The sequence below is a fragment of the Gracilinanus agilis genome, chromosome 2 (genome assembly GCF_016433145.1).
Source record: "Gracilinanus agilis isolate LMUSP501 chromosome 2, AgileGrace, whole genome shotgun sequence".
Lineage (NCBI taxonomy): Eukaryota > Metazoa > Chordata > Mammalia > Didelphimorphia > Didelphidae > Gracilinanus > Gracilinanus agilis.
Window position 1 is genome coordinate 364969369 of NC_058131.1, and position 27226 is coordinate 364996594.

Below are 27226 nucleotides of genomic sequence, written 5' to 3' on the forward strand. Positions count from 1 at the left end.
GGGGGGGGGGCGGAGGCCGAGCACGAGCGCGCCTGCCCGGACCTCGGCGGCGGCGGCGGCTGCAGCGGCGGCGGCGGTGGCGGCGGCGGCGACGACCGAGGAGGAGGAGGCAAGCAGGCGGACGAGGCCGCCCCCATGGGCGGGTGTGTGGGCGCCCAGCACGACTCCTCGGGCAGCCTCAACGAGAACTCGGAGGGCACCGGAGGTAGGTGAGCGGCAGGGGGCAGCCTCGTCCCCCCATTGTTCCCTGGGCAGGCCCCGGGGGAGGGGGTGAGTGGGCTGCCTTTCCCGTCCCGGGCTACTGGCCTCCCCCACTGGGATGCCCACTCCCGCGGAGACCCTCCCCTTCCCCTCCCCCAGCCCGGCTGAAGCCCCCTTTGTCATCTCCCTCACGTCACCCCTTTCCTCTCCCCCGGCTCCTGCACATGGATAGGGCCGGGCAGGCTCCCCCTGGGCTCGGCTGGGGGGTCCTTCGGCTGCCTCCGGTACAGACTGCGGGTCCCGGAACCTCCAGCACGGGTGGGTTTTGTTCTTCAGCTTGTGTTTTCTTCCACTCCTGGAGGGAGTCTCTAGTTTCAGGCTTCTGTTAACCCCAAATCCCTACCGATCTCCCCAACACGACCTCCCCACCTCAAAAAAAAAAAATCTATCCATCTCTCTTTGCTTTCAAGACTTCACTGCTTTCTGATCCCCTGCTTTCTTCACTCCCTTGTTTAGGGACGATTTACTCTCTAGCCCATTTAATTATTCAGGAAGCGGGTGGAGGCACGCGGGCTAGAGAAAATGGATTGAGGGATTGGGGCGGGGTGGGGGTGGGGGGAGAATGTTGGAGCTTAATGCTTTTATCTCCACGTAGCCCCCGCTACCCCCTCTCTGCACCCTTGTTTTACGGAGTTGACTGGTCTCAGCTTTCGGGAGTTTCAAATGACAGCTGCTCTGGTGGTTCTAATTTGTCCATTGGAACGTGCAACTTTATGGAGTTCCGTTTGAGTCTCGAGTATTTTAGAAAGGGTGTAGGGTTGAGAAACGATCTATTAAAACTTTTTGCTTTTAACTGGATTGAGGGTAGTGCCCTCCTGGTGTGCTAATCACACTAGTTTCCAAGCATCTATCTACTTAAACAGTATGGCTTACCTACTTATTTCATCCGCACTTTGAGATTCTTTTCTTATTCTTAACCCAAAGTACAATTACTTAATTTAGTCACTAGATACTCATTTGCCAATTAGAGTAATTGCAGGTCAGTATCTCTTTGTGAAAATACAATTTTATCTTTCCGGGGGCAAGTAACTTTTAAACATAGTACTCATGAAAGGCAATGTGGCACTGAGGAGATAGGGCAGTGGGCATTTTGGGGGCTTAATAAATGTTGATTGATTGATTGAGCAGGACCACCTACCCACGTCTTTTCTGACCTTAGGCAAGTTAATTCACTTAATGATTTCCTACCAACTAAGACTAGAAAACTATATGAGAGTATAAATTGCAAAAAATCACTGATCTGTTTTGGTGGAGGGTGTCTCATTTAGGAGATTCTTATATATGAAATCTGGTCCGTTTGGTGTAATTAACATTTATTAAACACCTATTATGTATAAAGTTTTGTGCTAGCAGCTAGCAGCTAGGTCATTTAGGTCCAGTACTTAATTCCTTTTCTATTCACATTAGCACAGGTTTTGTAGCTTTGTAGAAATTAACTTTGAATTTTATGGACAACAGTTTTGGTGTTTAGTTTGTTGGATTATTGGATGCCTAGAACTATAGAGTGCCTTTGATAGTTGCTGAAGTGAATTTTTAGATAAAGGAGAAAAATAGATTCTCATATAAAATATATATAGAACTTGCTTGTCCTCTAGTATTACTCTTTGAGCCAGGCAAGCATTTATGTTTTAAGATTATTTTTTTACCTGAATTACATGATCTTTAACCCCATCACTTTATTAAAACCTCTGGGCACAGGGATGTAACTAAGTCATGAGCAAATATCTTGAGCTCTCACTGAAGGAAGTCTTAGTGAATTAGTTTATGAAAAAGCTCAGCTAGTAGTTGACTGAGTGACATAGTATTATTAGATGGCAAGTTGAAAACTAGATACACAATAAAAATAGTACTGTACTGGGAAGGTGGAAGGAAGCACTGATGTGATGATATATAGTATGGTTTATCTGACTACACATGATCAGTGTCTGCTGTGTTTTCAAGTTTTAGTGTACTTTCCTGATCATCTTTTATTCAAAGGTACTGGTCCAAACAAATTTCTTGATTTATTTAATATTTATTTAGTTCTATTATGTGCAAGATACTGTGCTAGGGGTCAGTCACCTTGGCATCAATCTGGAGCCCTTGCTTGCACTCCAAGTGCACATCTAATCTATCACATATACAATCTCTCACCATGTTGTATTTCTATTTTTGCAACATCTCTTATATAAGACCCTTTTCTCTACTCCTGTAGCCACTACCCTGGTACAGGTCATCCAGACTATTTCTGTAGCCAGTTTATTAGTCTCCCTACTTTAAGTATCTACTCCAACCCATCCTCCATTCAGCTGCCAAATTAATTTTCCTAAATCAGGGGTCTAAACCTGTCACTGCCCTCCTAATATTGACTCCTGAGTTTCCTATTATCTCCAACATCAAATATAAAATCCTCTGACTTTTAAGCTCTTCACAACCTAGCTCTTTCATGTACTCTAGGATCTAACATCACTAGCCTTATTGCTGTTCTTGCTGTTATTTCATCTCCTCACTCCAGACCTTTTCCCTGGATGTCCCCCATGCCTAGAATGTTCATCTTCCTGCCTTTTGGCTTCTCTACTTCCATCAAGACTTAACTCAAAAACCCATCTTCTTTAGGAGGCTTTTCCCAGTCTAGTCCCATTGCTAGTGCCTTCCCTCAGAGATTGTCTTCAGTGACTCTCTTTATGTCTTGTATGAACATAGTTATTTACAATGTCTTTTCACAGTGTTTCTGCCATTAGTGTGTGAACTCTTTGAGTACAGAGGACTTATTTTTGGCTTTCTTTGTATCCACAGTGTTTAGCATAGTACCATATCCATATGGTAAGTCCTTAATAAGTGCTTGTTGATGATAATAGAGATGCAAGGACAAAATAAAACAAATGATCCTTGCTCTTAAGGATCTTACATTCTAGAGTAGGACCCAAATAAGTAAATAAAAGGTAATTTGACAGAACAGCTAGGTATCTCCATGGATTGAGCACCAGGCTTGGGGTCAGGAGGTCCAGGGTTCAAATCTGGTTTCAGATTTCTAATACTTCCTAGCTGCTTGACTCTGGGCAAGTCATTTAACCCCAGTTTTTTAGCCCTTTTGTCTTAAAACTGATATCTATTATAACAGAAGATAAGGGTTAATTTTTTTTAAAGGTAATTTGAGGAGGGTAGGAAGAAATAGATTATTTAAGACTAGTTAGACATTATTGGTTTGGCTTTTTTCATTTGCTATTAACTAAGTTGTAGAAATGGTATACAGTTTTTTAGAATTGAATTCCTCAGAAGATTACTTTTATGGAATTAGGGATATAGTCACCACCCAAAAATCAGTGTATGGCTGCAATGGGATTATGGTCTTTACTCCTTGCTAATAGAAATTATGACTTGTAGAATAAGACATGGAAATATTATTATGGCTACCAAGAAGAAAATCTTGAATGGGTAGGTCATCCATGGATTTTTGTTTTGTTTTATTGGTACTCATAATTGAATTAATGCAGGGTAGTTATTTAGAATTCGTATTGTGAGTTTAATAGTTCTTATTCTTCAGAATCAGCTGAGCCAAGTATCCAAGATGTTAAATGGAATAGATTTAAGAGGAGATGACATGTCTTCTTAAGAGCACAACAACATAATTTTGAAAGATGTACAATAATTGCGAGTAGCTTTTAAAGATGTACCATTTCTACATAGGTCAGGAGGAATTTTAAAAACCAGTATTCAATATGATGTTTCTATATGGTGTTAATGACATTGATTTCAAGCTGTAAAGATGTATACTTTCCATTCACAGTATAATTTATCAATAGTTTTGACTCAATCCTTCCTAAATATCAGCTAGCACTGGTGAAAAATGGCTTGATAACTTTTTTTAAAGGAACTGGACAAATTCAGTGATGTACATGGGGAAAAAATAGAGCTAAGCTGCTTATACAGTATATGAAAATATGTCCATATTGTGAAATATATGTCAGTCAGTAAACATTTATTAAGCACTTGCTATGTGCCAGGCACTATGCTAAGAGCTGGAAATTTAAAAAAGCAGCAAAAAACAGTCCCTACTTTTAAGGAGCTTATAATTTAATTGGAGAGATAGCAACAAAAATGCAGAAACAAGCTATATACAAGGCAAATTGGTTCAGTCATTTCAATTGTGTCTGATTCTTTATGACCCCATTTGGGATTTTCTTGGCAGAGATACTGGTGCAAGTTTTCCACTTCCTTCTCTAGCTTATTTTATAGATAAGGAAACTGAGGCAAACAGGGTGACATGACTTGTCCAGAGTCATATAGCTAGGAAGTGTCTGAAGCTGGGTTTGAATTTAGGACTTCTTTATTCCGGGCCCAGGACTCTATCTGCTATGCTACCTAACTTCCCCTTGATAATTCTGTTTGTTGTTGTTCAGTAGACTGCCTGACTTCTTACCCCATGGACCATATTGTCAATGGGGTTTTTTTTGGCAAAGATACTGGTTTGACATTTCCTTCTCTATTGGATTAAAGAAAACAGGTTAAGTGGCTTGCCTAGAATCACATACCTAATAAGTGCCTGAGGCTGAATTTGAGTTCAGGTTTTCCTGAGTCCCTGGCCTAGTGCCCTATGCACTCAACCACCTAGCTGCCTACAGGATAAATTGGAAATGATGAAAAGAAGGAAGACACTAGAGTTAAGAAGGGTTGAGAAAGGCTTCCTTTAGGTGAAATTTTTGTTGGTATTTAAAGGAAACCAGAGAAACCAGTAGGCAGAGATGAAGAAGAAGAACATTCCAGACATAGAAGACCACCAGAGAAAACCTGGACCCAAGAGAATGGAGTGTCTTATTAGGGGACCAGCAAGGAGGCCTCTGTCACTGGATGGAAGAGCACATGGTGGGAAGACTGGAAAAATGTAGGGGTCTAGACAATTAAGGACTTTGAGTCTGAACAGAGAATTTTGTATTTGATTCTGGAGGTAATAGAAATCCACTGGAATTTATTGAGTAGGGATGTGATATGGTTGGACCTATGCTTTAGGAAAATCTTTTTGGTGACTAAATAGAGGATAGATTAAAATAGGGTTAGATTTGAGGCAGGCACAGGCAGATCTACCAGCAAACTAATACAATAAATAGTCCATTAATAATGAGATGATGTCAGGAACTGCACCAGGTAGTGGCAGTATCAGAGGAGAGCAAGGAAGCATATTGGAGAGATGTTGCAAAGGTGAAATTGATAGGCCTTGGGCAACAGCTTGGTGTGAGGGATGTGGTGAGAGATAGTGAGAAATCAAGAATGACATGTAGGCTGTTAGCCTGAGGATTGGGAAGGATTATCTACAATAATAGAAAAATTGGGTTTGAGGGTTGGGAGAAGGGGTAATGAGTTTGACAGAACCATTGCAATCAAGATTAGGAGGTGTAAACAACAAACTGGGAAAAAATTTTTATAACAAATTTCTCTGATAAAGGTCTCATTTCTCAAATATATGAAAAACTAAGTCAAATTTATAAGAATTCAAATAATTCCCCAATTGGTAAATGGTCAAAGAATATGAATAGGCAGTTTTCAGATGAAGTACTCAGAACTACCAATAATCATGAAAAAAAGTCCTAAATCCCTCTTGATTAGAGAAATGCAAATGAAAACAACTCTGACATGCCACTTCACACCTATCAGATTACAGTATGACACTAAGGAAAATGATAAATGTTGGAGGAGGTATGGCAAAATTGGGGCACTAATGCATTGCTGGTGGGAATTGATCCAACCATTCTGGAGGGCAATTTGGAGTTATGCTCAAAGGGCTATAAAAGAATGCATGACTTTTGATCCAACAGTACCACTACTAGGTCCCAAAGAGATTTTTTTAAAATGAGAAAGGATCTGTCTGTACAAAAATTTTTAGAGCTACTCTTTTTGTGGTGGCAAAGAATTGGAAACTAATCCAACTGAAAGAAACTAAATCCAACTAATGTTCTTCAGTTGGAATGACTGAACAAAATGATGGTGATGGAATACTATTGTGCTATAAGGAATGATGAACAGGATAATTTCAAAAAGAGCTGGAAAGACATATGTGAACTGATGCAGAGTGAAATAAGCAGAACCAGGAAAACATTGTACTCAATAACAGCAATATTGTGGAATGATCATATGTGATAGACTTTGCTATTATCAGCAATACAATGCTATCTACCTCCAGAGAAAGAACTGATGGAGTAGGAATGCAGATGAAAGCATATGATTTATCATTTGTTTATTTGGGCATACATTTTGGGGTTTAGGTTTTATAAAATTATTTGCTTACAAAAAGGAATAATATGGAAATGTTTTGTGTGATAATACATGTATAACCCAGATTGAAATTGCTTGCCTTCTGGGAGGGGTAGACAATTCATTCAGATAATATGACTTCTGAAAACTTATGTGGAAATTTATTAAAATAAAAATTTTTTAAAGATGATGTGTTTGGGAGGGCAGCTAGGTGACTCCGTGAATTGAGAGCCACCAGAGATGGGAGATCCTGGGTTCAAATCTGGCCCCAGACACTTCCTAGTGTGATCCTGGGCAAGTCACTTAACCCCCATTGCCTAGCCCTTACCACTCTTCTGCCTTAGAACCAATACACAGTATTAATTCTAAGATGGAAGGTAAGAGTTTAAAAAAAAAAAAGATAATGAGTTTGGTTTTGGACATGTTGAGTTTAGGGTAGGCATCCAGTTTGAGATATCTGAAAGGTAGTTGGAGATTCAAGATTAGAGGTCAACAGAGAGATTGGGGCAAGAGAGGAAGATTTGAGAACCTCAGCATGGAGGTGGTTATTAAATCTCTGGTAACTGAGGAGATCACTAAGTGACACAGTGTATAGGGAGAATAGAAGAGGGTCCAGGAAAGAATTCTATGGGACACCTAGAGGGTGTGATCTAGAGGATCCAGCAAAGGAGACCGAGAAAGCATGATCACAGAGGTGGGAGGACAAAGAGTGGCATTCTGAAAAACCTAGAGAGAAGAGAATATCAAGGAGAGAGAGATCAAGTAGAATATCCTCTTATATCAGTTATATGTCTTCTGCTAATTAGTGTTGGACTACTTCCTTGAGGGAGACTAGGCAGTTTTTGAGATAAGATGATATGAATAAGTATGTCTTTCATTATGTAAAATTTGCATTCTCTGATGTCCTAGTAACTTTAATCATAGCTTTTTGCCATTCTGTTCCTAGAAATCAGTTCTTATGTTTTCAGCTACATTGGTAAAATCTTCTTTTGCTATTGGTTCTGAAATTTAACTTGAATAGGTAGATCATCATGTTTATATAACCAAAGTTACTAATTGCCAAATCTGACGGTCTTTTCACAGTCTTACAGTCTTCATCATTCTTGACTTTGCTGCATTTGATTCTGTTGACCATCTTTTCTACCTGGATACTTTGTCATCTCTAAATTTTCTTGATAGAATTTCCTCCTGGTTCTCTTCCTGTCTGTCTGACCTCTAGCCTTGGTTTATTTTACTGGATCATCATCCATATCATACCTCCTTACTAATGGATGTTCTCCAACACTATGTCCTGTGCCCTTTTTTTCCTTTCTTTTCACTCTCAGTGACCACATTAGCTCCCATGGGCTTATTTACATCTCAGTGCAGATAACTTGCAAGATATATATACCCAGCCCCCAGTTCTTCATCACCATCTGCCAAATAAACATTTTAGATTGTGTCTCAGAAGTCTCAAACTCAACATATCTAAAACAGAATTGATTATCTTTCCTCCCAGACAGATAGCAAAATGGATTCATTGCTGGGCCTTGTATCAGCCTAGGATACTACTAGCTGCATAATCCTGGCCAAGTCACTTAACCTGTGTTTGCCTCAATTTCCTCAATTGGAAAGTGAGGATAATAATAGCACCTAACTCCCAGAGTTTTTCTGAGGATGAAATAAGATAATCATAAAGCACTTAGCATAGAGGTGCTTAATAAAGTACCTGTTTCCTTCCTTCTAAACCCACTCCTGTTTCAAACTTGCTTATTTTACTTTAGGCACCACTATTCTAATTTCCAAGCATCTTAACATGAATATCCCTCATTCCACATATTTAATCAGTTGCCAAATATCGCCTTTTCTCTTCTATTTATTTACATTACCACTTTAGTTCAGACACTTATCTCCTCTCATCTAGATCTTTATTTTTTTTTTAAATTTAACTCACATAACAAAAATCCATTTTCTTTCCCTCCTCTTCCTCTCATTGAAAAAAAAAAGAAATCCCCAAACTTTATGAACAATATGCAAACAAAATTGCCTATATTTTTATCAAAATTAACATCTTAGTAAAATCAAATCAAATGTTCAAAATTACTTAATTTTGGAAGTAATTCAAAATATATTATTCACATGACATTACTTTGTGTTTCAGTCATATCCAACTCTTTATGATGCCCATTTGAGATTTTCTTGACAAAGATCCTGGAATGGTTTGCCATTTTCTTCCTCAGCTCATTTTACATATGAGGAAACTGAGGTAAAGATGTTAAGTGACTTGCCCAGGGTCATGCAGAGCTAGTGTGTATCTTGAGGCCAGATGCGAACTCAAGAAGATGCGTCTGCCTGATTTCAGGCCCAGTATTCTATCCCCTGTGTCACCTAGCTGCCTTCAAATTACTTTATAAAAGTTTTTTTTTAATTATTTTAGGAATGATAACAAAGATTACAAGAGGAATGTGAAACTGATTTAATTATGTCGGCCTTCAGATACCAAAATGGTTTTCCTTCAGCATAAATGTAATCATGCCACTCTTCTTCCTCAGTAAACTCCAGTGGTTCCCTATTTTCCCTAATATGAAATGTAAACTCCTCTGTTTATTAAAGCCCCTTAACAGCCTGATCTGCCTTTATTATGTATAAGTTGGGGTTATTCATACTTTGTTATCCCCAGATTCTAGCACAGTGTAGGTGCTCAATAATGCTTATTCCTCATTTGGTTATCTGTAACAGTTAACTATACTCTGGGGATTTAATTTGTATTCAACATTTCTAGATAGTCTCCTGTGAATGTGGTTCCTGGGTGTTCTTTTCAGGGTTACAGGTTACATTTAATTTGTATTCAACATTTCTAGATAGTCTCCTGTGAATGTGGTTCCTGGGTGTTCTTTTCAGGGTTACAGGTCATAAACCATCTGTGTCTTCTCATCCTATTTCCATGGTTTCCAGTAACTACCATAGGAATTCTACTGGATGCTAGCTGCTCCACTCAAGTTTGGGATCCTTATGATAGATCTCTTGATTTTATATGAGAATTTGTGGCATACTCCTACCAAAGAATCTACTTTAGGTAAAAAAAGTGTTGAATAACATTAGAAATAGAAAACTTCTTGATTGGTGAAATAATGATTAGTGATATGCTGCAGCTTTTTTATATCTGCCATTCATCTATTTGTTGTCCTTTGGGTACCCCATGACTACTAATTTTTCAGAGACTGTGGTTTTGCATTGCACCCATACGACATTACTGAAAGAATATTGTTATTACAAAGATGGGCTTTTGTTTCAGGGAGGAGCTTAGAGTTATTAAAAGCATTGTGCAGTTTCCTGAATACAATCCAGTCCATTCTTTTCCTTCTGTTCAATTCTGGGCCCTCTGTCCATCTCCAGTGTCTATTCAAAATATGTATATGCACTGAAAGACAAAATCTATGGCTTTGGCTGTCAGACTGTATGGACAAATAGATATTCATTTACTTAGTTTTTCTTATCTGAATAACTGTGCCAACAATTATGTATCTCAGTTAGGGAACTGCAGTGTTTAAGGGCACATTGTCATGGGCAAGCAGCATCTAGATGACCTCACCATCTATAAGAAATAGTTTTTCTTTTTGGACTTTACTCTCCATGACAATGGCAAGCATCTTTGACCATCTGACCATCTGTATGTGCTCTTGTGGCTTCTATTCCCAACCTGATAATAATTATTAAGGGGTCATTCTACAAAACTCTCTTATCAAGGAATATTGTATAAGTTTTATGTTTGCATTGAAGTCACCTTGTTGGATGCAGTTTTCCCCTAGGTGTATTATGTGACTAATTTGTGGCTTTTAGTTGTATTGAGTGTGTACTGTCTGTTAAGTTATTATATGAATGTACATTTTAATGAAAACTGACTTCAGAGCTTCCATATATCAATATTGAAGAATGTAATGGTAATTAGATATTTTTTACATATCCACATAAAGTACTTGCTAACAATGAATAGCAATTTAATCTGGTTAATTAGTAAAGAATGTTGATTCATTAACTATATATACAGCCAGTTATGTTAATGGTAGGATAGATGGATAATTGGAATCCACTTATAAGTTTTAGTCCTTTTAGCTAGTTGTAATCCCTTCCCTCCATGAAATTTTAAACTATTGCAAATAGGAAAGCTGATTGCTTTGTCTTTTATTGTCCCTGTCCTCACCATGGGGAAACGTGCTACTAATCAATGAATTGGTATATATTTTTTTAAAGTCAGCAGTAGCTGCCAGATTGCATAGTATATAGAGCCCCATGTTTGGAGTTGGGAGAGCCTGGATTCAAATATGACCTCAGATAACTTCTAGCTGTGTCCCTGGGAAAGTCTTACTTAACTCCTGTTGCCTAGCCCTTACCACTCTACTGTCTTAGAATTAATGCTAAGACAGAAGGTAAGGGTTTAGGGGGAAAAAAAGTCATTCAGCTTCTTAATCAAAAGCCAGTCACACTTGGTAGGAGGATATAAGGCTGGTTTTATGCCCTTCTAAGTGAAAGAAAAAAATCAAAATATGCATATAACTTGAGTGGCACATATTAGATAATATGAGAATACAAAAGGAGTGTAAAAGGACTTAGTGTTCTGAGTGGAATAGGGTTAGAGAATGTTTCTTCAGTGAAAGAAATGAATATGACTCTATGCTACTTTAGGAAGGAAACCAGTGATAACCATTCTTGATAACTATTCTACTCTGATAGGGGAGATAGGAAGGAGAGAATTGGAGGAAAATTGCAGCAATTCAGAACAGATTGAAGGATATAACACAGTGATACTTTGGAAAAGAAATGAGTTTGACTGTAATGAGAGTGGTGAAATAGCCTAGAGATGTTCTGGTATAAAAGTTACTGGGCCATGAGGAAAAGAGCACTTGATGCAGCAATGCATACTGTTTGGGGAAGAGATTTTTGAGTTGGCATTATTAAAGTCTCAGAAACTCTAGAGAATTGCTTTAGGAACTGTACCCCCAGTAGGGTACCTTAGTTTTTTGTCAGTTGGTGTGACTGAAATTTTCTTTAAAATTGCAGAATTTTTAAAATTCAAAGAGATTTTGGCATCCACCTAGTCTAATTCTTAAACTAAGGAAATCTTCATTATAACATAAATAATAATTGGTTATCCAGCTCTTGCTTGAAGACATCTAATGAAGGAACACACCACTTTGTGAAGCAGTGTATTTATTTTTTATTAATATCAAACTTAAATTTAAATCTTGCACCCTTCCTTCCTTGTTCATTATTCTGGAGCCAGCCAGAATAAGTCTTAATCCATTTTCCACATGTCAGCCCCTTCAGATACTTGAGGATTACTATAATGTCAGTTTGAGTCTTCTCCAAACTAAATAAGATTGTCTTTATGACCTGGACTCAAGGCCTTTTACCATCTCTTTTACCATGCCTTCCTTAGTAGTAATAAAAAAAATAGCTAGTATCTTTATCTAGTGCTTACTTTGTGCCAGACACTATGCTAAGTGCCTACACTTTTTATCATATTTGATGTTCACAACAACCCTAGGAAGTAGAGCTACTATTATATTCCCTGTTTTGCAGATAAAGAGACTAAGGCAAACAGGTTAAGTGACTTGTCCAGGGAAACAGCCAGTAAGTGTCTCTGAGATCAGATTTGAACTTGCACTCTATCCACTGTGCCACCTAGCTGCCTCTGGTCCAGTCTTATAGATATAGATTATCATTGTCCTTAAACTGCCATGCTCAGAACTGAGCACAGTATTCTAGAAGTGGTCTGACTATGGAGAGGACAAAGGAACTAATATCTTATTCCTAGAAGCTATACCTCTTAAAGCAGTCCAAGATCATATCTACATTTTGTCTGCTTCATCCCACTGCTGGCTTGACTCCTACCAAACTAGCTATCCACTAAAACTCCCATAACCTTTTCAGTCACATTGTTGCTTAATCATGTCATCTTTGTCCTGTTCTTGTAATAAGGTTGATTTTTCAAAAAAAAAAAAAATCCAAGTTTAAGAAGTGAAATCCATCCCTATTGAATTCTATTTTTTTCAAGCATTATCTTGTTATGAATTTTTTTGTATCTTGGTTTTTGTCATCTAGTTCTCTACTTTCATCCTGACTTTATTCCTTCTATCTTTTTGTTATCTGCAAATCCAGTGAGCATGCCATATAAGTGTTGATAAAATTGTCCAGTAGCACAGGGCCATTTCATTGGATACTTCCTGCCAAATTGATATTTAACCATTTAACTTGTTACTATGTGCTAGGTCCTGCAGATAGAAAGACAAAAATGAAATCAGTATTGTCATCCATAGGATTGACATGACCTGTTCTTCCCAAGCCATGATGACACTTTATAGTCACCATTTTCTTTTCTAATTGTTTACTAATTATCTCTTTAACAACAACAACAACAAAACCAACTCTGCCTTTTGTCTTAGAAACAATACTGTGTATTGGTTCCAAGGTAGAAGAGTGGGTAAGGACTAGGCAATGGAGGTTAAGTGACTTACCCAGAATCAGAGCTAGAAAGTTTTTGAGTCTAGATTAAAATCCATCTCTAGTCATGCATGGCTCTCAACCTCCATTTTTTTCCTTAGTTCTGTAAAATAATTCTATAGTACTTTAGAATGGGGAAAAATTAACTGCACAAAGAAATTATGTAATAATTGTCATTTTAATTTTTTGTCATAACTCAACCAAAAGCAATTAATATCTATTATTTAGATTTGCTTTTTTTCTGTAAATAGTATTTTATAGTTATCTTCATATAGTTTTTTGCTGTGTGTCTTCACAGATGTATTCCCAAATAGTTTCAAATTCAGTTGTTTTTTTTTTAAGCCTTTAATTTCTGTCTTTGAAAGTCAGAAGAGTGGTAAGGGGGTAAGTGACTTACTTGTTCAGGCTCACACAGGTAGGAAGTATCTGGTGCCAGATTGGAACCCAGGTTCTTCCAACTCCAAAGGTCAGCTAGATGGCTCCGGGGATAAAGAACCAGGCCTAGAAACAGGAATTCCTGGGTTCAAATATGACCTCAGACATTTCCTACCAGTGTGATCCTGGGCAAATTACTTAATCCCAATTCCCTAGCTCTTACTGCTCTTCTGCCTTCAAACCAATACTTAGTATTGATTCTAAAATGGAATATAAGAGTTTTTTAAAAAAAGAACAACTCCTCCAGACTAGAAGTCTGAAGCTCTAAATTCTAATCTCAGCTCTGCTACTAAATGGCTTTAGAATGTTGTTGAGGTTTAAAAAATATTTTAGGGGCAGCTGGGTAGCTCAGTGGATTGAGAGTAAGGCCTAGAGATAGGAGGTCCTAGGTTCAAATCTGGCCTCAGACACTTCCCAGCTGTGTGACCCTGGGCAAGTCACTTGACCCCCATTGCCCACCCATACCACTCTTCCACCTAGGAGCCAATACACAGAAGCTAAGGGTTTTTAAAAAATATATTTTATTTTTCCCCAATTACATACAACACCAATTTTTTAACATTCATTAAAAAAAATTTGTTGTGGGTTCTGGGGTGCTCCATTGCTGGTGTAAGCAGGGTTTTGGGATCCCAAAGTTGGCCTATGCCCAGGCTCTGAACCTGGTACAGTAGGTGGGGGATGGTTGGTGAGCACTCCTTTGTGTGCAGATTTGCTTCTCTTCCCCTTTATCCCATGAAAATCAACTTTCTGCCTACCTTTCAAGGTGTGTTCAGTGGAAAAGCCCCCTCACTCTGCATTGCTGTTGGTTTTTGACTCCTGTCATTTTGAAGTGCTTTTTAAAGATTAGTTTGGAAGGATTGTTAGAGTGGTTTCACCTTTCGCTCCAAGCTGCCATCTTGACTCTGCTCCCCTTCAGAAACTTCTTCAGAAAATGATAGACATATAGTGTCTCATTTTTTTTTTGTTTCATTTTCTCCTTTTCCCTCCCTATTCAATGCCCTGAACATAGTGGGCATTCCATACAAGTTAACTAATTATTAATATTTTTTTCAAAAAGAGACTATGTAATTTCATAAATTGTTATTTTGTTGTAGATTGTAGAAAATAAGTAGAATCCAATTCCTTTTGCCTTTTGTATTATAAAGTCTTTTGAGCTTTTCCACTTGTTTTTGTTCCACCTCTTTTAGTGGTACCATCAAGTATTAAAAAGTTTAATATTATGCTTGTCCCTCTAATAGCAAAAATGCATCATAGAAGTTTATAGGCTAACATGGTCAATTATAGTGATCATGCAGATGAAACGATGTTAATACCAAATCAAGTTGACTAAACAGAATACAATTGACGTTGAACTGTCATTATGAAATACTACCTTCTTGTTTTGATTGGGCTTCTCTTTGCACTTATTAAATAGGAAAGAGGCCTTTGTTTTGTCTGATAAGGTTATGGGATAGAGCTGTGTAGAAGGCTGCACTGGTGGGTTGTACCTAAGTTTTTTGATGTCAGCTTGCTTCAGTGATAGTTATCACGTTATAGGAATTCCTGAGTGAGGTTTATGATATTGTTAAATCTTTACTAAATGGCTTATTTCTCATACAGGGGCCTTATGGGCCAGTGTTGGAAGTATCCAGTGTTCAGAAAAGTATATTTGTAATGATGATTCATATTAGATGATTTTTCAGGTGCTATTATGAACTAGGTAGGGCATTAGTGTGTGGACAAGGGTAGGAATCAGTAGACTACAATTGGAGGGTCAAATCCAGCTCCATTAACAATTCTTGAGTAAAGCCAGCTAGAACATGGTTTAGTAATCAGGGATTCTAATGATCTATAGTTTGCTGATCTGTGCTCAAAGGGAGGAGTTGAAGAGACAACTTTAAGAGACAAAGACACTTTAGCTAAAATATGAAAGTGAGGAAAAGAAGTTTAACGGAGGAGTTTATGGCAGTTAATGTTACTAATTAAGTTGGCTAACTTGCTTAATTTTAGTCTAATTTCATTTGCTTCAATCTCTCCCTTTATATCTTCAAAACTCCTTGACATTTGCTCTAATTCTTGTCTCTTTACTGTAGTCTCTGATGAAAATGTGACTCTTCTTGGAGGACAACTCTTCCACGTGAACTAAATCCCATATCTTCCAGCAAATTACCATCATAATCATCCCCTTTCTCTTTAATCTGTAATATCCCCCTACTTACTGCTTCCTTCCCTACTGATTCCTAGCTTACAAACCTGCTGACATCTCCCCTGCCTTTAAAAACTCATTTAACACATTGTTTGAGAATGTCTAAACAAATCATGGTCTTTGAATATAATAAAATAGTACTGTGCTGTAAGAAATGCCAAACATTATGAATAGAAAAGAAGTATGGAAAGACTTAAATGAATTGATGCAAAATAAAGTAAGCAGAGCTAGGAAAATAATATGCACAAAGAATACCTCAATATAACTGGAAAGAAAACAACAACAAAATGATGAGTGTCACAAAATTATAAAAAGCAAGTTTGACCCCAAAGAAGTGATATGAGGAGACACCTCCCATTAATTCTTTGCAAAGGAGGGGGCAGATGGATCTAGAACATTACATTGTAACATCAGACTTAAAAAAGAAACTGAATGATTTTGCTGACTTTTTCCCCCTTTCTCTTTTCACCTCAAAATTAATTCTCTGATGTGGAAGGGGGCAGAAATCGATGATTAAAAAAAAAAGACATTAATAATTAAAAAAACCCCAAAAATCATTCCTATCTTCTTGGCTGTTAAAATACACAATCTGCTTTATTTCTCATATTTGATGATATTTTTGTTAATATTTAAGTGATATATACATTTTCAGCTTATTATGGAAACAGATATTGATTGGTCTAAATCTAATTTCTGACAAATTGATTTCCATTTTCTCAGCAATTTTATTAAATTAAGGAGTTCTTTAGTAAGGAATAAATATTTTGGGATTTATTCAAAACTGTTCCATGTTAATTTCTGTTGTGTGCTTTACTTGGACTCAGAATATGAGTTTTATTTCATTATGGTGACCAGAAATCCACTAGGCTTTTTGCTAATTGTTGAACTAAAAATTAGAACCATTTAAATAAACAACCATGGAAATTTTTTTCCCAGATGAGTTATGGTTAGATTCTATCTTTTTTTACCTCAGCATGATAACTCAGCGGGAAAGCCTCTGAATTTTGTAAATATGAAGTAAAAAAGCAGAGATGACCATTGTATGTAGCAGTTGTAGCTGGGAAAAGCTTAAGGAAAAACAGTTATCTGATACTTCTAGATTGAACATTGAGATACTTAAACTGTAACAGAAGACTAAAAAATGGGGAGAATCTGCTATCTGCTAGTTGAGCGAAATGTAATACTGTTGGAAGCAGGTGTAGTGGGGAGAATGACTTTCTGAACTAGATTGAACAGAAAAATAAAAACAGATTCATACTTTTGCTCAATTAAAAAAAAAAGTCATTCTAATTGTAGCCCAATAAAAAGTTTTTTATTTTGTATGCTATCTTGCTATCTGTTCTAAGCAAAGCTAGCAAGTAAAGTGAGTTGCAAAAATGGCAAACTATATTTAAGAATTATATACTATGGGAAAAAAGTTAAGGGAACAGTGAATTTAGAAAAGGTTTTAGATTAAGATTAGGGCAAACTTTGAATTTTAGCCTTTTGTCATAAGGTATGAGAAATATATATACTTGGAGCAAGAATAGATCATTATAGTAGAATATATAAATAAGGCTTCAGGGAAAATAGCAAGTAAAATTAAAGGAAGAATTGAGGTTTTAAGGTCAAATTCATTTTAATTTGAGGAATAATTCTTGTCCAGGGAAAAGATGAGTATAAAATGTACTGGCAAACTACTGAGTAATAAGATCTAGTCGAAGAATGTAATGTAATTTTAATGAGTAAGAAAATATTGATTAGCATTTTTCTGAATCTTATTGATATTTTTCATTGTTGTACATTATTTATTTTGCTATCTATCATTCTGATATTGATGCTCAATCCTGAAGCAGACTAACATTTAAAAATACATATGGAAACCATATTGCTTTGTCTTGACAGTTTTTCTGATATGTACCTTTTTTTTTTTTTTTTTTTTTTTTTTAATTTAAATCTTTACCTTCTGTCTTGGAATCAATATTATGTATTGGTTCCAAGGCAGAAGAGTGGTGAGGACTAGGCAATGGAAATTAAGTGACTTGCCCAGGGTCACACAGCTAGGAAGTGTCTGAGGTCAAATTTGAACCTAGAACCTCCTGTCTCTAGGTCTAACTCTGAATCCACTGAGCCACCCAGCTGCCCCTCCCCCAAAATGTATTTTTAAAGCCTTTTTCAAGGGATAATTAGAAGACCATATATCACCATTTTCCCCTTATGTTTTCTTTGCATTTTTCCCTAACAGTGTTGGCCCAAGAGAATTTAAGTTAACATTGCCATCTGACATTTATATTTATAGTATATCATCTCAAAATATTTATGTTTTACACCATATCAATGGCATAGTGATGTGATATTTGAGATGAAGACCACAATCAGTGAGACTAAAAGCCAGAAGAGAGAGGCATGTACAGATTTAATCATAAGTCATGTAAGAATACCACACAAATTTGGATGTTCTCCTCTGTCCAAAGAAAGGATATGTACGATATTTTCTTAATAGACAGTTCATGGCCATTTCCCATTAGATAAATGGTCAAAAGATATGAACAAACACCTCAAAAAATGGCAGTCTTTACAACCATGTGAAAGAATACTTCACATCTACTAATGAGAGAAATACAAATCAAAAAAACTCCTGAAGTTTCACCTCATACTCAGCAAATTGGCAAAGATGACCCCAAAAATGACAATAGTGTTGGAGGAGGTATGACATAGATGATAGGCACATTAATATATTGTTGGTAGAACTGTAAAATGGTACAGTCATTTTGGAAAGCAGTTTGTAGTTATAGAAATAAAGTGATTAAAGAGTCCCATATCCTTTGAGCCAAAGACTTTATTATCAGGCTTATACCCCTAATGAAACCATTGATAAGTTCTTATTTATAGCAGCCCTTTTTTGTGATAGCAAAGAATTAGCAGTAGCTGCCCATTGACTCTAGAATATTTGAACAAATTGCAGTTCATGAATGTAATGGAATATTACTGTGTTATGAGAAACAATGTTTGGTGGTAAATACAGGTAAGCATGGAAAGGTCTTCATGGAGAGTACTGTGTGAAGCAACTTCTTTCTGAAAATTGGCCTGCCCATATGACCTGTAGAGAGAGTGTAGTAGTCCCCATAAAAGACTAAAGGCATTGTATTCACTGTACTCATCTAAAGAGGATTAAAGGGTGTTAAAAATGTTTTTACATACATCAATAAATATAAACACATATACACATTTACCTGAGTGTATTTTATGTGTGCATGTTGGCATTTTTTTGTGTGCCTGTGCTTATGTGCCATGTGTTTACTAAATTTAAAAGGATTAAGCAATTCATAGAATAAATCTCATGAATTTAGTTTCAAGGTAATCATTTCTACTATGATACATAAAATATTTATAGAATTTAGAGATAGGAGGGATTTTAGAGATTATGAAGTCTTTTTTCTTTTTACAGATGAAACCAAAGCCCAGAGAGAAGTAATGACTTGCTCACTATCACATTAGGTAGTAAATAGCAGAGCCAGGATTTGAATCCAAGTTTTCTGACTCCAAATTCAGTATTCTGTGTTGCTGCTTTAGGTCAGCTTTTTTATTATGGCTTCAGGGGGAGATACTTTTTCTTCACATTAAAAAAAAAAAGTAATTTACAGAAACTCATTTCTCAATTTACTTTTCTAATCAAATTCCTCCATAAGATGAAGAATGGCTATATAGTAAAAAAAAAAAAATGCCTTGTATTTGTGAGGCCTTTAAAAATGTTTTCACAGCATCCTGTTATATGTTATCACAGTTGATCCATATGTGTTTCCCTGGGAGAAGGTAAAGCAGAATGGGTTGTGTTTAGCCCCATTTTATAGAAAAATAAACCCAGAGAGATAAAGCAACTAGCCTAGGGTCACACAACTATTAAAGGTTGGAACTGATAGCAGAGCATAGAAATTTTGACCCAATTTTTCCCTTTGTATACTAGTACTGCCTTGATATTTAAATATTAAAACCCTTGAAGGTTCCTCCTTTCCCTAGTTCATACTGTATGTAGTTCTTCATCACTTTTATTAGATGGCAGCCAGAAAGTAGAGAGGGTATTCTTATAGGGATTCTCAATCTTTTTTGTTTTTTCTTTTCAGAATAATACTTTTAAATATACAAAATGAAATATGTAGTATTACAAAGGAAATGTTGAAATAGTCAATTAAAATGTCAAGCAAACTTGTCCACAGACCACCATAAGGAGACATATAGTACAAAATCCTGATTAGGAACCACTGTCCCCATTTCTAAGATTTTTTTCCCCTCATTTAACTGCTTCCCTTCTTATCTTAGATGCATTGATTTTGATTATGCATAAACTTTTTAGTTTTGTCATTAATTATTCCTATTAAAAAACAGTAGTCTTGAAGACAGCCATTTTTTAATCACAGAAATTACTATGTAGCACTGAAAGTTGAAAAAGCAACCATGATTCTCTTTACCGTTGTCTTCCCATCAAAATATAGTATTCTGAAGACAAGTTCATCTTTCTTAAGAGATAGGAGAGGGGCAGCTAGGTGGCTCAGTGGATAGAGTGTCAGGCTTGGAGTTGAGAGAACCTAGGTTCAAATTTGACCTCAGGGTACTTCCCACCTGTGTGACCCTGGGCAAGACACTTAACCCCATTCTTAATTTAGCCCCATTAACCTCTTTCCAGTGAGAGCAAATTAATTCAGCTGTATGAAACTAAATACATATGTGGTTGATGTAAAGGGAGTGAGAAAAATGGGTGGGATTCATCTGCAAAGGCTTTCTTGGAAGAGCAGTAGAATTGGAGTCCAAGGACCTGGGTTCAAAGCCTGGTTCCAAGGGGGCAATTAAGTGGCTCAGTGGATAGAGCCGGGGTTCAAATGTGGCCTCAGAAACTTCCTAGCTGTGTGACCCTGGGCAAGTCACTTAATCCCAATTGTCTAGCCCTTACCACTCTTCTACTTTAGAGTTGATACTAAGATGGAAGATAAGGGTTTAAAAAAAAAAAAAGATAGATGGGAGATGACAGAATGGGTAGACTAGGGCCCTTGGCTTGTGGGTGTTGTGCTCTTTTTGGGGGAGGGAACATATGGCAGCTTCTCTGGTGCTATTCTTTGTGCAGTTGACTTGTTAACCCCTCAGTATAATGGTGCCAAAGCCATGAGTTTCCCAAGGCCTATTGAACTTTGCTTGAGAACTTTACTTTCTATCGGTAGCAAGACATTCTGTCAGAAGACCTGGATTTGAGTCCTAGTCATTTTACTAGCTGTTTGTCCCTGATCAGGTCACTTTTATGAGTCCCAATTACTTAATCTGCAAAATGAGGATTGAAAATTTTGTTGTTGTTAGTTCAGTCTTATGTTTCTTTCTGATCCCTTAGATTGGTGATGGGCAAACTTTTTAAAGAGGGCCAAAGGAAAGGAAATGCTCATCTGTTTCTAAGGCAACTCTTTCGAAGTTTCATTGTTTTGTATCCTACTCATTGTATTCATCAGATTAGGAATAATGTTGACCAGCTGGATAGAAAGTTTCAGGGGTCTGCATCTGTCCCATCACTGCCTTAGATGAAAGCAATCTATGAGATTTTCTTGGCAAGGTTACTGGAGTGAACCATTTCCTTCTTTAGTGGATCCAGTGTAACATTTGTACTACTTAACTAACAGGGTTGCTATAAGGCTCAAAGTAAATAATTTAAAGCACTTTGTTGAGTACTCTAGAGATCTTAAGTTATTATTATTGTTACTTTGTTTTCATGGTCACTACTACTTGCCCATAGGCAGTTTTTTCATAAATGTGTCCCATTGGCCACAAGAGGGGAGCATAGGAAAGAGAATGTGAATAAGTTAGAATCAATTGTCCTAGTTACAAGAAAAACAAACACAACTGAAAATATGCTTCCTGACAGATCTATCTAGTGATTTACATATACAAAAATACAGCACATTTTTTCCTAGGCCATATTATGAGTGTAGATATGATCTAGTAAAAAAGCTCTGGAATGATAAACCTGAGAATTGGATGTGTTAACTGTTTTCTAGGACTTGGTTTCCTCATCTCAGCTTTAGGTCTCTTCTAGGCCAAAATTCTTTTGTTTATTACCACACCTATAAGAGAGAGGAAACAAAGTAGATTCAAAGTCAGCCATGCTATTAATGATGAAATGGTAATCATATTACAGTGGTGGTGCTAATATTTTGATTGTCACCACTACATGCTGGCCTTCATCACCTCATGCCTGAACTATTGCAAAATAGCCTGTTGGTGCTTGTCTGTCTCTTTCCACTCCAAAGTACCCTCCATTCACCCATTAAAGCGATTCCTAAAACACAGATTGAATCATGTCACCCCTCCCCCCCTTTGATAAACTCCAGGGGCTCCCAACTGCTGTGTGGCATTTAAAACCCTTCATAACCTCCTTACTTCCCTCCCTGTACCTTTACAGTTTTTTTATACCTTATTCCCTAACACATTCTTTTCAACCCAGTGATAATTAGCTTCCTGGCAGTTCCACCAATGAAACACTATCTCCTGCCTCTCAGCACTCTGTTTGGCTGTTCCCCCATGCCTGGAATATACTCCCTTTTCTGTTCCATGACTACTAATCTCCTCAGCTCCTTTAGGTCCTAATTAAAATCCCATCCTCAACCCCCCTCAACTCCAATGCCTCCCCTCTGTTAATTTCCCTACTTCTGTGTCTCTGTCTTGGTCTCTCTCTGGCTTTCTCTCTGTCTCTCTTGAAATAGATATGGAAATTGCTTTGGATATATTTGTTTGCATGTTTTCTGTCAGTCCCCATCTCCCTCCCTCCCCCCCCCCATTAGATTGTGAGCTCTTTGAAGGCATGGACTTTTATTGCCTCTGTTTATACCTCTCAACTTGGCACAGTGCCTTGGCCCTAGAGGCACTTAATTAATATGTGTTTATTCTTGGATTTTGATATTGATTCCTATGTATTAAAAGGACTTTTGCTAGTTTTTTCCATAGGCAAAGTTTTTATTAATTCACATTTCTGTAGTTCTTTATGGTTTACAGAATGTTTTTTTTTTTTAAACCTTCATCAGTTTTTAAGGTTCATAAAGCACTTTGCTTGTATACTGTAACAATTGAAATTCTTGAGAGGCATTGGTTCTTAATTTAAAGTAATTTATTAATTGACTAGTCAAGACATCCTAATTTGGTTAAGAGATTCTCTCCATAATCAAATGACCTCAAAACTTGTCAGGCAGATCTATAAGTAGAGTTTTAGGAACTCATTAAGCCCTTCCCTTGAACATCCCCAAACATCTCTAATTGGTAAATAGCTAATTAGGAGTTAGTTCATCTCCTTCTCCATTGATAGATAATGGTTGTCACAGTAGTTGTGTAGACAGGAAAAGTATCATTATAAAATATTCCTGTTAGCCAGGATTTGTGAAAGGAATGCTATATTCCTAAGGACAAAAAAAAAAAATGCAAAAATCTGTAGACTGGATGGTCCCTAAAGCCCAAGACCTTCACTCAGTAATTTTTTTTAAACATTTGTTAATATTCATTTTTAACATGGTTATATGATTCATGCTTCTATTTTCCCCTTCACCCCCCCTCTCCCCCCACCTATGGCTGATGGCGCATTTCTGCTTTGTTTTAACATGTGTCATTGATCAAGACCCATTTCCAAATTGTTGATAGTTGCATTGGTGTGGTAGCTTCCAGTCTTACATCCCCAATCACGTCCACCTCAACCCATGCGTTCAAGCAGTTGTTTTTCTTATATGTTTCCTCTCCTGCAGTCCTTCCTCTGAATGTGGGTAGCGTTCTTTACCATAAATCCCTCAGAACTGTCCTGTGTCATTGCTTTCTGCTGGTACAGAAGTCCATTACATTCGATTTTACCATAGTATATCAGTCTCTGTGTACAATGTTGTTCTGGCTCTGCTCCTTTCACTCTGCATCAGTTCCTGGAGGTCTTTCCAGTTCACATGGAATTCCTCCAGTTTATTATTCCTTTGAGCACAGTAGTATTCCATCACCAGCATATACCACAATTTGTTCAGCCATTCTCCAATTGAAGGACATACCTTCGTTTTCCAGTTCTTTGCCACCACAAAAAGCGCAGCTATAAATATTTTCGTACAAGTCTGTTTCTTTATGATCTCTTTGGGGTACAAACCCAACAATGGTGTGGCTGGATCAAAGGGCAGGCATTCTTTTATAGCCCTTTGAGCATAGCTCCAAATTGCCAGCCAGAATGGTTGGATCAGTTCACAACTCCACCAGCAATGCATTAATGTCCCAATTTTGTCACATCCCCTCCAGCATTCATTACTCTCCCCTTCTTCAGTAATTCTTTCTAATAGACCTAGAGCTTGGATATGAGTTTATATAATACATTACATCTTTTGTTATCTGCATACCATCTCTGTGAAGGAAGTGTTACTGATGTTAATATCCTTATTTTATTGATGAGGAAATTCAGGCTGAGAATTGCCTAGAACTACATAGCTAGTATCTTGAGGTAGAGGTTGTAATTAGGTCTTCCTGGTTCTAAGTCCAGTGTTCTGTCTATTAAACTTAAGTGACATATTGCAAATCTTCTGTTGGTGTATGAACAAATGGCATATTACCATTTTTCTCTTGAGAATTTGTTTTTTACCTACCTCACTGTGTTTAAATGGTCATGCATGTAAAGTGTAATATAACCAAACATCAACTGTTTTTGAATATGAACCTATTGTGATTCTCAAGAATGAATGAACAAATGAAAAATTATTTGTTAAACATTTTTTGCCTGTCTGACCTCAGACACTGCCTTTGTGATCCTGGGCAAGTCACTTAACTCTGATTGCCTAGCCCTTACTGCTTTTCTGCCTTAGAACTGATATTTAGTAGTGATTCTAAGACAAAAAGTAAAGGGTTTAAAAAACACTACCAAAAAAAAAAAAACACACTTTTTGCCAAACACAATGTGTGCTGTCTTAAAAAAGTAAACTGGGGGGCCTATTCTCAAGGAACTCACCCTGTAGAGGGGGGAGATAACACATAAAAGAAAGTTTAGCTAGATGACTAATAAAAAGACCCAGAAATCCTAATAGTATAGTGCAGGGATGTCAAAATCAAATAGAAACAGATTCTTTCACTGTACATTGACTTAGAAAACCACAAATTAACATTGTTGTATTTTTAAAAATTTTGTTAAACATTCTCAATTACATTTTGTGTGGAGAGAAAATAATTAATTTGTTCTTCTCAGGGTGGAATTCCATTAGAGAAGGAAAACCTGTTTAGAAGTTCAAAATAACATCTTAAGGACATTTTGTTATTGCCATAGGCCCTGTGGGTTGATAGATTTCTTATCTCAAAGAAAGCAAACCATTAAACCATCCATCCTACCTCTTTGTCTCCCCTGACCTTTAGAAGTCAGAAGAACCACTCCTAAGGACAGAGCTACCCCTTCATAACCTCCCCCAAGCCTGTTGAAACTTGTGATGGGGCTCCTTCTTGGCTAGACTTTTGTGCCTAGATTGTAAGTTAGGCCCCCAGACCATGGGGTATCAAACAGATTGGGTGGGGGGTTTATGTCAGGAATCTATAAAATGCCTATATCTGCACCCATGCTTTGGGCATTGTCATTAGAGTGTGACCCCTTCTCATGAGAAAGATTAAACCTTGCCTCTTCATTTAAAAGGTCTCTATTTCTTTAAGCCATATAGACTCATATAATTTGAATCTAGTTTGTTTGATTTGATATCCTTGGGTGTAGGATAGTGGTTCCCTAGGGGAAGGATAACAAGGCCCCATACCTTTGATTCCATAAATTGATTAGACAACAATGCTGGAGGTTCTAAAGTAAAGAGTCAGGGAAGTTGGTAAGGCCTTGCAATTTTCCATCTTATTGTAAGGAATAGTGATTACCATCTGATCTGAACCATTTAAGCAGTCAAGCAATGATGAATCAAGACCAATGAAAAGAGCAAAACTTTTAGTCCTAGTTGTTTAGTCCTATTTGCAAGCTATTTGACCTTGGGCAAACTATTTCAGCTCTCTCCTTAGTCAAATGAGGAATAATCCCCTTTACCTTACACTGAATGAAATTAGATATGGAATTGTCTTTTTATTTCCTACCTACTCCCCCCAAAAGATGGCTTGGGAGAGAGAACAGAATCTTTTACTTGTAGACCCATGAGCTTTGCTTATATTTCTGGCAAAAAACTGGTATGAACTTATTAAAAAGAATGACTGGTGAACATTTAGAAAAGAAAGTTGTGATCACAAAGACAAGACTTGGCTTCTACAAAATGGTTGTGCCACACTGACTTTGTTTCATTTTTTAAGGGTTATTAAACTGGTAGTTGAAGAGACTGTACTTATAGTTCTCCTAGATTTCAAGTAAAGGACTTGGTAAATTCTCTGCTATTCTTATTGATAAAATATAGCTATAAGCAGTAATTTAGTTAGGTGAATTTGGAACAGACTGAATGATCAGCCTTAGATTAGTTATGTCCACTTGGAAGGATGACATTAGGGAGTGGTCTAGGGATTGATGTTGGCTCTGTGCAGTTTAATGTTTCACCTACTATGTGCCAGGCTTTAGGGATACAAAGAAAGGTAGAAGACAGACCTTCTTCTCAAAGAGCTCACAATCTAATGGGAAAACAGAGCAAATAAATAAATAAAAACTACAAATAAGCTAGAATGGCATATATTTGAAATGATCAACAAGGAAAGAAATGAACATAATTAGTATGTTTATCAAATTGCAAATGACACAAAACTTGTTGTTGTATTGAATGAATGCAGAGAAAGAGAATGTTAGAGTTGGGTAGATGGTATAAAGAGGTGAATTTTGAGCCATGCAAAAGCAGAAAAGGTATAAATGATTTGTTTGAAGATCTTTTGGATAGTTGAAGAAATTTTTCTGGTATCAAAAGTGCATTGGGGCCAACTGGAAGAATTATTAAATTTTCAGTGTGAACATTTATACTTTGGAATTTGCCAAGTTACTATATTATTATCCTGTTAATGGTCTAGACTTAAAGTGATGGAGGAAACAATGCTGATTAAACTTTTAAAAAAATATTTTATTTTTTCCAATTACTTTCTCTCCTTCTTCTTCCCCTCCCAGAGATAGCAAACGGTTTGTTATATGTATATACATGTGCAGTCATGCAAAACATTTCATATTGGTCATTGGGGGGAAAAAAAAAACCAGACCAAAAAAATTATCTTGAATCTTTGTATTGTATTTGTGAGTAGCCTATTCACAGTTGATCATTGTACAATATTGCTATTACTGTGTACAATGTCCTTCTGATTTTCTTACTTCACTTTTCATTAATCAGTTCATGTAAGTTTTTACAGGTTTTTTTGAAAGCATCCTCCTTATTCTTACTGCACAATAGTATTCCATCGTAATCATATACCACAACTTGTTCAGATATCCTCTAATTGATGGCATTCCCTCAAAGTTTTAATTCTTTGCTACTATAGAACAAGCTAATTCAGATGAAATTTAGCTTGTGGAACATTTATTCCTCTTCCCCCCCCACCCCCAAAAAGCCAGTTGTTAAACCAGCATCCCCATGGACATATCATGTATGAGTTGGATTACCTATAAAGCTTAATTTTTTTTTTAAACCCTTAACCTTCCGTCTTGGAATCAATATTGTGTATTGGTTCCAAGGCAGAAGA

At 37.0% G+C, this 27226-nt stretch overlaps 1 protein-coding gene across 2 annotated transcripts in view; it reads left to right on the top strand.

Moving 5' to 3' along the window:
• The first annotated feature begins 70 nt into the window (after positions 1-70).
• The window catches only part of UBTD2 (ubiquitin domain containing 2), a 63469-nt gene continuing 36313 nt past the window's right edge, over positions 71-27226 (top strand). The window contains exon 1 of one of the 2 annotated variants that reach the window (XM_044661681.1): positions 71-205. In XM_044661681.1, the coding sequence (XP_044517616.1) occupies positions 136-205 (70 nt within the window). In that variant the 5' untranslated portion in view covers positions 71-135. Of the gene's footprint in view, positions 206-10047; positions 10136-27226 lie in introns of those variants that run through there. The other variant, XM_044661683.1, reaches the window with a different exon arrangement.